We start from the raw sequence: 12,287 nt of genomic DNA on the forward strand, positions 1-12,287 counted from the left end.
CACGACCTTGTGTATGCAAGTCGGGCATGCTAACCATTGCACCATGATGGCTCCCTTTCCTGAGGATAGAAGTCCCGATTTTGATTCGATGTTCCTTCACTTCGATATCTGGGGTTAGCTTAGAACCATTATTGCTCCAAATATCTTTACATTGCCCTTACCTCATTCTAAATTTTTGCTTGATAACTTGTACAAATTTGTGCTTTCCCGTAACAGCGAAATCTGGGATTAATTTGGGGTCACAAATAGGCGAATTAAATGTACTAAATTTAATAGTGGCAGACTTTTCATGTAGTGTCCATATTGACCTGATTTCCATTTTATGAAAACTCTAGCACGTTGTTACAAAATTGGTCAGCAATGTGAGGTGGCTGACTCCAAAATATATGGCGTCAAAAAAAATTGCTTCTCTAACATACACTGAAATATTATCGTGAGCTCAAAGATTTTATGTCTTTAAAATACGAATGCAAATTTTGCTTAGCATAGAAGACGCATTTCTCTAATATAAAGTTTTTTCCTTGTCCAAAAGCCGATAAACTTTTCAATGAAGTCGTAGTGTCCTTATAATTAAATGATTCCACTTAAAAATGGGTATCATAACATGAAAAAAAAAAACTTGTCTTTAATAATTCAGAAAAACTCTTTAAATTTAATGAAATTGTCTTTGAATTTGTTGTCTTTTTGCATCTTGACTACAAAGCAAAAAATCGTTCAAATATAGGATATGTTTTTCAACACTTTATTTTAAAGACGTTTTTTACTTAAAGCATACCATAATTTCTACTGAAAGTCGAGTCTTAATTTGGAAAATAAAGTTGTCGTTAAGTCGTTTTTAAAGGACTTTGTTGGCATATGAAGAAAAAAGCTGAAAAAGCGGAAAATTAAAATTTGCTTCCTACACTCAAAAAAAGTGAACTCTATATTTCACTAAAGCCAATTTAACTTTATTTTAGTTCATGGAATTATTATGTTTGGAGAAAGTTTCCTTTACTCTAATATTTTTTTGCGTACATTAGTTAAATTAACTAAAACTGAGGAAAAAATATACACAAATGAAGCATAAAGATTAACTAAATTCGCGTCTTTCACAAAATAGTTCAGTATTTCTTTAAATTTCCAAATTTTACTACAAATGCGTTCATCATGAACTTCATATGTCACTAAAGACATTCTTGCAATTTTGAACTCCAATGTTTTCCTTGAAACTAAAATTTTTTCTTTAACAAGTAAAAAAACTTAATTATGTCTAATAAATTTTCTTGAATTTGTCGAAAAATATTTACTTATTTTAATGGCATCGGCGTGATGCCAGTGTGTGTAATACTGTTTAGTTAAAATTTTCTACAAATATTCAAAATTTTCGAAAATTAACCGAAAGTTTTCTTCCTGGTGGGTTCACTGTTTTTTCAGTGTAGAAGCAAGTACACAAAATCCAAATTTAAAAGAGAATTTTGTCTTAAAAGTATCCTTGCTTGTATTCTCCGCTTCTTTGGCTCGGAATCAATACCAAAATTTTTAAAGTAAAGACAAAATCTTTGGAACCGGGCATGCTTTTTTTTCAGTGTATGTTCCAAACATATTTTGCAGGAAGCACGTATATTTTTGAATGTTGCCGAAACCTTATGGAATTTCTTTTATGTGAATATGTAATATGTTTGTGAACACTCTGACCCAAACAATATAATATGTTTGGCAACATCGTCCCCCTAATACACAACATTCTAAAGTTGGTGAATTATTTCCAAACAAGCGATTTGGTATCACTGTGCGTTTGTGAATTTCAGTGTTACAAGCTTACAGCCTAATTAATACGAGTTACTCACATTTCCTTATGAATTATTCTGAAAAAGATGCATAGCATTTGCATTATATTATACAGTTTTCTATTTATTCTTTCCAAAAACAGCATTGTGTTCATTTTCATATAGCCCCGTTAGGCTTTAACTGTCAGTAAATTGCAAGTATTTTCCCTCCGGTGAATTTTAACTGAAAAATATTCGGCTAAGGTTAACATTCTAACGTCAGTATGAGTATATAAACAGAATGATAGATATATCTATAGTTTTAACGGTTTCAAAGTTGAATAGCACTAACGGAGCTTCATGAAAATTGAGTTTATTCAGTATTTAAAGCAACTCAAAGTCTAATTAAAGAGCAAGCGCGGTGTTAGTTTGAGTAGTCGCCACCTCCATCGTGTATACGTTTAAGTCAATTATATACACGCTAATAAATTCATAAATAAATAAACAAACCAAAACACCTATTGAGAACATCACCAACAACAACACAAATGAACAACACGCCACAATGTCCAAGTATCAAAAATTAACGAATAACGATTCCACAGCAACGCTAACCGACGATGAAAACTTTGCGATATTCTCTAGAGATTGCAGCGATGATCATCATCACAATGATGACGACAACAATGCCTATCAGGTGGAAGATCTCTTCCAGTACAACGACACCACCAACAACAATAATAAAAACTCTATGCTCACACGTAGTGCAAAGAACTCGTACAACCAGAGCAGACCAAGTGCCGGCAATGGAAGCGTCATGAATGACGAAACCCTCAGGCGCATCGAAGTTAGCGGCGACAGTGGCAGCAGCAACAGCAATTTATTAATAATAGCAAATGATTTCGATGATAGTACCATGGAAATCCCACTGCTGCAACATGGCAGCAGTAATGGCGGCATCACTCGCAGCTATAAAAACAACCAGGCAAGTAGCGATAACACACACACACACAGAGTCATACATCCATGCGCACATACATATACAAATTTATAAATGAATTAGGCAAAACACATCAAGTATTAGTCCAAGTAATTTCCCTTTTGGGAAATATCATTTATGTCTACACATTAATGTTGCCGGAGAAAATCAGTTGTACACGCATAGAATTTGGTCGCTTAAAAAAGCTAAACAATGTGCGATGACAGCAATTATTATCTATTTAAAATGTCAATATAGGCGTAATTGCTGGTTTACACAGCTTTTATTTCCATATCTAAAGGGTGATACGGTCAAAATTTGGTCAAGGGAAAACGCGTGTAAATCGGTGAAATCTTTTATTTAAAAAATCAAATTAAATTTCTTTTTCAAGTTCAATTAGTACACACAGAGAATAGATTGGTTGGAAATTGATCGTTATAAAGAAAATTCCACATTTAGAGCTCAATGATAGTTGGGTCAATTTACATTCATTTTTTCCAAACATTTTTTCGTCATTTCTACCACTTGGTGATAATTGGAATGGATTTTCATTTGTGATGCATGATAAATAGTTGTAGTAACCAAGTCTCTATTTAAAAAAAAATTTTTCAGAATATCAGTCAATACGACCTACTTGAAATCAGATTAGTAACTAACAGTTAATAATCACAACTTAGATTCGATATACACAGCCGAATGTAAATTGAATTATTGTTCAAATGTCATTGTTGTTCAAATTTCAATTCTAAACCACTATAAATATGAAAAGCTCAAGCCCGCTTAATTATATTTGTCTTTAAAACTGGACCGCAAGATATACTAATGAAGAACCGACATTTGCTCTGGATGCAGAGTGATTAACAGGAATATTGGACAACAAATTTCAAAGATTGGTTAAATATATTCCTATACGTTTGAGAAGTCATATACAAAGATGGGATTATTATTATGCATTGACCAAATAAATAGAAAATTAGCCTCCACATTGCTTTACATCAAATCTCTTGAAGTTGCTGGAGATTGCGGGTACGTTCTGGTTATTTCATCCAATGAGTGATTTGGATCTACTAATATGCAAATTGAGTTTTTTACGATTAAATGAACGAACTCGCTGAAACGGCCTTTTTGCATGCAGGGAAGAAAAATGACTCTCCTAGAACAAAATTTAATTTTTGAACGAGGAAAATTGAACATTTGCGCCGCAAAAACGTTGCTTCCTCGCCAGCTGTCGAAATCAGATACATAATGACCGAGAAAATAACAGGGTTGAGCAACAATGATACATGTTCACCGTAAAAAAAAATGTTTGGTCTAAGAAGTGATCATATTTATACTCTGGGTGTGCATACATTTTCATGCAATAAATAGAGATTCTAGAGAAAAACATTTATCTACTACACATAGCGTATTAAGATTTATTTGTACCACTATACCTATATGTAAATAAAATAAAATATAATATTTAACTGTTAAGTAATTGATTTTTAAATATATTTTTAATTCGGTCATGAGTATTATTTAGGTTGGGCAACACAACCGAATGATGAAGGTAGTCACAACTAATATCGTCGGCAGACCCAACCAACACCATATGTGGTATTAGTTGTGTCGACCGAATCATTCGGGTGACACAACTGCCAACTGATAGTAGCTGCAACTGCCAAAAGGAGGTTGGCAATAAATTCGGTTATCACAACCAATCTGTATTCTCTGTGTATAAAATTCAGGAAAAATATTCAGTTAGGCTTTCGCTTTTCCAAATCCGAATTGCCGGGCCTCACGCTTGACACCTGCCATCAGATTTTGTACAGCCACCTTGTCCACCTTCTTCGCCGCAGAAAACCAGTACGGAACAACCGTGTTTCTTCAGGAAAGGCAGCAGACGTTTATTCAAACACTCTTTCACGTAAATTTCTTGGTTGACAGTCCCGGAAGCTATGAAAATGCTTGTCAAACCAGATATTTCTTTGCGAACTTTGACAGTTTTATGTGCTTGAAAATATTTTCTACCTTTCCCCTTCCTTTTGCCGTATAAAACTCCTGTCCCGGAAGCTGCTTGTCGGCTTTGGCGTAGGTTTCGTCGTCCATTACCACGCAGTCAAACTTCGTCAGCATCGTCGTGTACAGCCTCCGGGATCGCGCTTTGGCCGTCGTATTTTGTTTATCATCGCGATTTGGAGTCACTACCTTCTTGTAAGTCGATAGTCCGGCTCGTTTTTTGGCTCGATACACGGTTGTAGACGATACACCCAGCTTATTTGCGGCATCTCGGAGAGAGAGGTTAGGGTTTCGCTTGAAACTACCGGCAACTCTCTTTGTCGTCTCAGCGGCTTCCGGTTTTCGATTTCCCCCCGATCCAGACTTCCTTGCTGTCGACAAATGTTCCCCAAACACTTTAATTACACTTGTAACGGTTGATTTGGCAACTTTTAGCGATTTTGCCAGCTTTGCGTGCGAGTAGCTCGGATTTTCGCGATGCGAGAGCAAAATTTTGATACCCTGCTCTTCTTGCTTGGACGGCATTTTGACAACTGAAGAGTGAATTCCAAAATCAAAATAGGAGCAACATTCTACACACACACGCCTTCAAAATGAGGGGTGTTCAGGTTTTTTAAATGCAAAATTGAAAGGAATACGTCAAGTTTATATTGACCAAATTTTGACCGTATCACCTGTTATAAAGGGTGATTTGTTAAGAGCTTGATAACTTTTAAAAAAAAAAACGCATAAAATTTGCAAAATCTCATCGGTTCTTTATTTGAAACGTTAGATTGGTCCATGACATTTACTTTTTGAAGATAATTTCATTTAAATGTTGACCGCGGCTGCGTCTTAGGTGGTCCATTCGGAAAGTCCAATTTTGGGCAACTTTTTCGAGCATTTCGGACGGAATAGCCCGAATTTCTTCGGAAATGTTGTCTTCCAAAGCTGGAATAGTTGCTGGCTTATTTATGTAGACTTTAGACTTGACGTAGCCCCACAAAAAATAGTCTAAAGGCGTCAAATCGCATGATCTTGGTGGCCAACTTACCGGTCCATTTCTTGAGATGAATTGTTCTCCGAAGTTTTCCCTCAAAATGGCCATAGAATCGCGAGCTGTGTGGCATGTAGCGCCATCTTGTTGAAACCACATGTCAACCAAGTTCAGTTCTTCCATTTTTGGCAACAAAAAGTTTGTTAGCATCGAACGATAGCGATCGCCATTCACCGTAACGTTGCGTCCAACAGCATCTTTGAAAAAATACGGTCCAATGATTCCACCAGCGTACAAACCACACCAAACAGTGCATTTTTCGGGATGCATGGGCAGTTCTTGAACGGCTTCTGGTTGCTCTTCACTCCAAATGCGGCAATTTTGCTTATTTACGTAGCCATTCAACCAGTCGATTATGTAGACCATAAATCGGACGTAAAGCGCGAAACACATTTCGAACCGAACACTGATTTTGGTAATAAAATTCAATGATTTGCAAGCGTTGCTCGTTAGTAAGTCTATTCATGATGAAATGTCAAAGTATACTGAGCATCTTTCTCTTTGACACCATGTCTGAAATCCCACGTGATCTGTCAAATACTAATGCATGAAAATCCTAACCTCAAAAGAATCACCCTTTAGTTAAAATGAGCTAATATTTAAGAAAGTTGAACTTCGTATAGCGCCAAAGATATTTTTATTTTTTGAATGATGTGATTTTCGTTGAAATTAGGAAGAATGTATTCTATATATTAGTTAAGATTTTCCTATATTAATGTACCACTATATTACAGAATAAAAGAAGTAAGTAAAGTCTAAAGTCGGGCGGGACCGACTATATTATACCCAGCACCACTTTAAAGATCCACATTTTCGATACCATATCAAATTCGTCAAATGTGTAAGTTTTTGTTCCCATATACATATATTAAAATCTGACTAGATCTGGACAAAATTGTTTTGACTTTTATAAAATCTATAGACTTAAAATTTGAGTAGGCTAGTGACTAAGTTGGAACACATTGTTAGAAAAAAAAATATAGAGTGTAAATCGGACGAAAGATATGTATGGGAGCTATATATAGGTTGTAAAGGGAAAGTAAACTGACAGAAACCAAAAATCAGTTGTAGAATTATCCTTAGTAATACACCCTAAAAAACCCTTCTGTAACATATGCCCTCAAACATATTCTGCTTCAAGCATACTTATTTTCAGGATATTGTTTGTATTATTTAAACATATTATGTTTCACCATAGGCTATATATTTTTTGGTTTGGTTACTTCCATTTTTTACTTGCAGTAAAATGCAATAACCATACTTGTGTTGGATTACAAATAAAAAAAATATGTTTATACTTTATTTATTTATTTATTAACCAAATATAAATGCCAACAAGCAATCACGAACATTTACGTTTTAAATATGCTTTCATGTTGGACTTTTAACCCCACTGTGTTGTGTTGATGTCTTTCATTATCTCTCTCAATTGCCATCTATAGATTTTCTGTATATTGTAGAAACATTATGAAGTTTGTTTTATGTGAACATATAATATATTTGGAAGAACTTTTATCCAAATGTTTCCACTTATTTCATTTAACTGTCTCGACTTGTTTTGAAATAAATTCGTAGGTAAAAATTAAAAAAATATTCCATAATTTTTGATTTAATCGACTTAATTAAAAATTGTTTTATATTCACTAAAAAGCTAATTCTATCAATTAAATAATTAATTGAAAAAAATCCAACTTCAATCAACTTTTTAATTGGAAATATTTTGTTGATATTTTTTGTGTATATGAGAAAGTGAGAAATAAACATTACTATATGAGAATAAGCAAACAAAAATAACATTAAAGAAGTTTAGGAAGGTACTAGAAAATTAATAGATGATTCTAAGAAGTGATCAAGTAATTTTATCGCTACAGTTTGAAATTTTAAATGAACGGAAATTAATTAAATAAACTTAAATCTAGAAATATTCGTAATTCGTAACAATAATTAATATACTCGTACATCGATTCCAACTTATATAAAACACCCATCTGTATATCACCCTTTATTTATTTATCATTCAACCATATATCTTTTTTTACAAATTTTATTTGGTTCATTTGACTGTCATCGATACGCTATTTCTATTATTACGGAATTGATAATGGCCAAGTGGTAGGTCCTAAGACAGGCCACATAAGAGGAAAGTAATCCTCCGAGAAAGAACCAGCCAAACTTTTTGAAGTAACCACAAAAATTGTTCAAACCGGACAAAGAGAGCCATCGACAGTTGATCATCAATCACAATCATCTGAAAGGGTACACCGATCGTGTTTACCTCAGTTTTGTGTTGGACAATGCCAGCATAGGAGCTATGTGAATGCAAACTGCAGTTTCTCCCAAGGTGCTTGTAAAATTTTCCTGGTGCAAGTCCATTAGATGTTTATTTTGAACTGCTAGTGTTATAATGTCCCAAGGTTAGGTGCGCTATATCGTTAACCAACTAATCGATTGTGGATGATTTGTTTTAACGGAATTTTTACGCAATCTATTTTTGCGCCTTACCAAACTTTTAGCGGTACACGCAAAGAAAGAAACCGTTTGGAAAACGGGTACCGTAAACGTTTTTCTTTTGTTAGAGTTTTTTGAATTGCTTCGAAAATTTTAAACTTTTATCACCAAAAAAAATCGTTTGTTACAAAATTTGTATTTTTTCAATAAAAAATGTTATTTTTGAAAGAACAACACAGTCAATTTCGTTTATATCAAACACTGTTCTTTTCTGACTTTAGGTCTTAAATAAGACACATTTTACAGTTCAAAATTTAATATAGTACAATGTAATGTTGAACATTTTTTCGGAATCTTCCGAACATATCTGGAATATATGTAAAAAAAAACAAAACAAAAAAACTTTGGTCGAAGCAGGGATCGAACCCACGACCCTTGGCATGCAAGTCGGACGTAGCAACCACTGCTCCACGGTGCCAAACTAAATGTTTGTTGCTGTTAAATAAACTTTGTTTATTCGGTTCGTGGGCGCCGCAAGCTATGCTATATAAATATAACTTATATGGATATTTATATATTGATGACCATAACAGGTACATAGCTCAGTGGTCAGTGTATTGGCCTTCAAAGTGCATGGTCCGCGGTTCGATTCTCCGTCCAGGCGAAAGGTAAAAAAAATTAAAAATTTATAAAATCGTATAATTTCTTCTACATCGTTGGTATTACAGAAAAAGGTGTTAAGAACTAAAAAACCTCGTGGATGTGAGAAAGATGTGAGGGAAAATGCAATTAGCAAGAAAACAATGTTTTTTTTTTGAGTTAGTCTTTATGAAATTGTTTTTACATCCTGGAAAAGAATAAACGTTTATCAAAAAAGTATATACTTTTCTTCCAAATACACTTCCTTACAGCGAAAAGCAAATGAGAAACGAACTTTGTTTGTCTAATATTTCGTTTGGGAGGAAAAATTATTTTTTTGCGTGTAAGGACTATTTTATAGAAACTGCTGAGTTAAACAGGTTTACAACAAAAAGGATTGTGGAATTCGCAAAAAAAAAAAAGAAGAAGGATAAACATCGGGTAGTTATATTCATGACAATGCATGTATCATATCTTAAGTCAAGTTTATCCACAAAGTTTCAGTAAATCAAAATTTACTGTTTTTAAAGGATATGTGGGACAAACGTTGCTACTTGTGCCCCTTAATTTTCAATGAGATATGCCATGTTGATTTATTTCTTTCCAATAATTACTCATTGTTCAATGGCATACATTTACATATGTCCATAGCCATTGCCACGTTCTAACATCCTCATCATTGTAGAATGCATTGAATTTGATGTTGATGATTCATTAATTTGCCTTTGTATACGGGCATTTGTCCTAAACAAATGATTCAATTAGCAAATCAATTGTTTTATATTATACACAAAGGAAAGTGCATACACGAAAAAGTGAGACACGCACTACCTGTTATACACGGACGAAAAAGACTATTTTTCATATGTTTGGGTGTAAAAATTATATGTTTGGAACTAAATTTTTTTAACACAATATGTTTAAATGTAATATGCTAGGATGCAAACATATATTAATTTACAAATAGCCTATAAACATATATGTGTTTAGAGAGAGAGAGAGAGAGACCTAGAGAGTACTCTGCAAGTAAAAGAATGGAAGTAACCATTTGGCGCCTTAAAAATATGTACATACACAAAGAAATTTTAATTAAAATTCTTTTCTGCCGTTGTATGACTAAGGTGAAACATAATATGTTTGAACAATACAAACAATATTTTGTTTGAACAAATCCTGAAAATATATATGCTTGAAGCAAAATGAGTTTGGGGTGTATGTTACAGAAGCGATTTTTTTGATGATGTAGGACTTATAACATATATAAACATATTTACTATAAATTAAATTGAAAACTTCGAAAGAGATTCAAAATCAAGTTATAAAAATTTTCAATGGATTTCGAAATGTGCACACTGAAAAATAAGTTCTATTTTGTTGTAAAACCATGCGATGAAGTACATAAATATGAGTAGTCCGCTAAGACATTAATGCGAGAGGTGACCTACTAATGGGGTTTCTTTTGCATATTAATCTAGTAGTCCACAACAAGAGATGATTGGTGGGGTAAATTTACACTTTAGGACAACGTTTAGACTCATTCCAAAGGACACGTCCTGGGATAATATAGTGAGACCATCCAATAGACAAGTCCTCATGGACCAGTCTGGAACAAACTCCAAGCAATCTGTTTCATTTTAAGCACCAGAAAGGATAAACTTTGGAATATGTTGTACAATAGTTTATAGTATTTATAGTATATCGTATTTCATAAATGCTTAGATGCCATAAGATTTTAATATCAAGAGAATATAGAATTCAATATATTAAAATTGCGACATACTGGATGAACGGTAGCAATCCTGTGATCGGTCCGCCAGTGGCAATTTTCACTAATTTCTCGTAAGGATCCAACAGAGAATGAAAAGGAGTTCTCACGAGAAGTTATATCCCACTAAATACTCATATTGTATTGAATCAGAAATTGTAAATAGGATAGGTTGGTTTTAAGTGGTAGCCCGCTTTATTCCAGTCTTACTTAGAAGATCCAGTTCATTGTACAGTAATACCTCGATTTACGTCGTTATTGATTCCGAAATTTGACGACGTTAATCGAAACAACGTAAACCGAGGCGTGTAAATCGAGGGATTGCTGTATTATCACATTAACTAAAAATACCTATAACATATAGGCACTTTTAGTTTATATCGCTGCACCCACCCGATTATTTTCATCTGTAGAACCTGATTGTTCCGAAAACATTAGCAGACTGCTTAAGTCTCTAAAATTCATTTACGTCTCACACATAATGCAGTAGTCATTATACTTCAAGCCAATAGTTTATGCAAACTCGCCCAGCGTATAGGTTATATCAGGAGTGACATCTGACATATTGAGAACACTAGCATATCAAGTGTGCAGTTTAAGCTTAAATGAGGCCATATTAGATTGGTGTCGTTGCGACGAAGAGATTTGCGACAATCTATGGCCGTTTTCGAGTTTAGGAACACAGAATTCTAGGATTTCATCGTAGGTTTACTGTCTGAGTATATATTTATGCCAACATATGTAAGAACATTACTTCTCTCAACTGACGTTTCTTAATTTTGAATTTATTGGTCCGCTAATTGAACAATTCAAAACTTCCTACAACAAAGGCTATGCAATTTTTCAATTAAAAATTTTATTTTGTCACGGAATCAATTAATTGTGTGATTGAATCAATTAAAAACGTGATTGATTTTTAACATAAAATTCAATCACAGTTTTAATTGAATCAATTAAAATTTTGATTAATTTCGCGACAAAAATCAACTTTGATTCATTCATCAAATAAATTTGGTTCTTGTCATTTGTGTTCTGTTCTAACATAACTTACACATACAATTACTATCAATAACAACTATAGGGTGAAAAAATAAACTATATAAATCATTATCTTCCTTATAATAATAACCATGTCAGCATGTTCCTTCTAATATGTAGATGCGCCTAGATTTCCAATAAATCAACAGTCTGTAAGCTAAATTAGTTTTTCTGAAAGTAAACTGAATAATTCGAATTTAATTTTGTTCAATTAAAACTTGATTTTGTTAAACATTACCTGCATAGAATATCAAGTTCAATTCTTAGTTCCAGATTTATAATCTTCTTTTGCAGTTGTAGTCTTTTAGCATAAAAAGGTGTATTAAGGAGCTCGGTAATTTAATTTTAGTAACAATTCCTTTCAAAAATTTCCACACATTGAAATCGTCTATTAAAATTTGAACCAATCAAAGACAAAAATAATGGGAAAGCAATGTAATATTTGGTATTATGTTGATGATACTTTGCAAATTCTGCAAAAATATAAATGGTAAATACATATTTTTATTATTTTTGGATATTTTTCATATTTTAAAATCCAAAAGAAAGAACTTTTTTTACCATCACATAATTGAGCTCATTAGTTTATATATCAGATATCAGGCAGGTAAAACAAAAATGAAATTTAATGCCAACGCT

At 33.4% G+C, this 12,287-nt stretch overlaps 1 protein-coding gene across 9 annotated transcripts in view; it reads left to right on the forward strand.

The window, feature by feature from the left end:
• ZnT41F (Zinc transporter 41F) overlaps window positions 1–12,287 on the forward strand; it is an 89,454-nt gene that overhangs the window by 14,803 nt on the left and 62,364 nt on the right. For 3 of the 9 annotated variants that reach the window (XM_075310240.1, XM_075310244.1, XM_075310241.1), the window contains exon 2: window positions 2,157–2,730. In XM_075310240.1, the coding sequence (XP_075166355.1) occupies window positions 2,311–2,730 (420 nt within the window). In that variant the 5' untranslated portion in view covers window positions 2,157–2,310. Of the gene's footprint in view, window positions 1–2,082; window positions 2,731–12,287 lie in introns of those variants that run through there. The other 6 variants (XM_075310242.1, XM_075310239.1, XM_075310237.1 and 3 more) reach the window with 5 other exon arrangements.

The sequence above is a fragment of the Haematobia irritans genome, chromosome 5 (assembly GCF_050003625.1).
Source record: "Haematobia irritans isolate KBUSLIRL chromosome 5, ASM5000362v1, whole genome shotgun sequence".
Lineage (NCBI taxonomy): Eukaryota > Metazoa > Arthropoda > Insecta > Diptera > Muscidae > Haematobia > Haematobia irritans.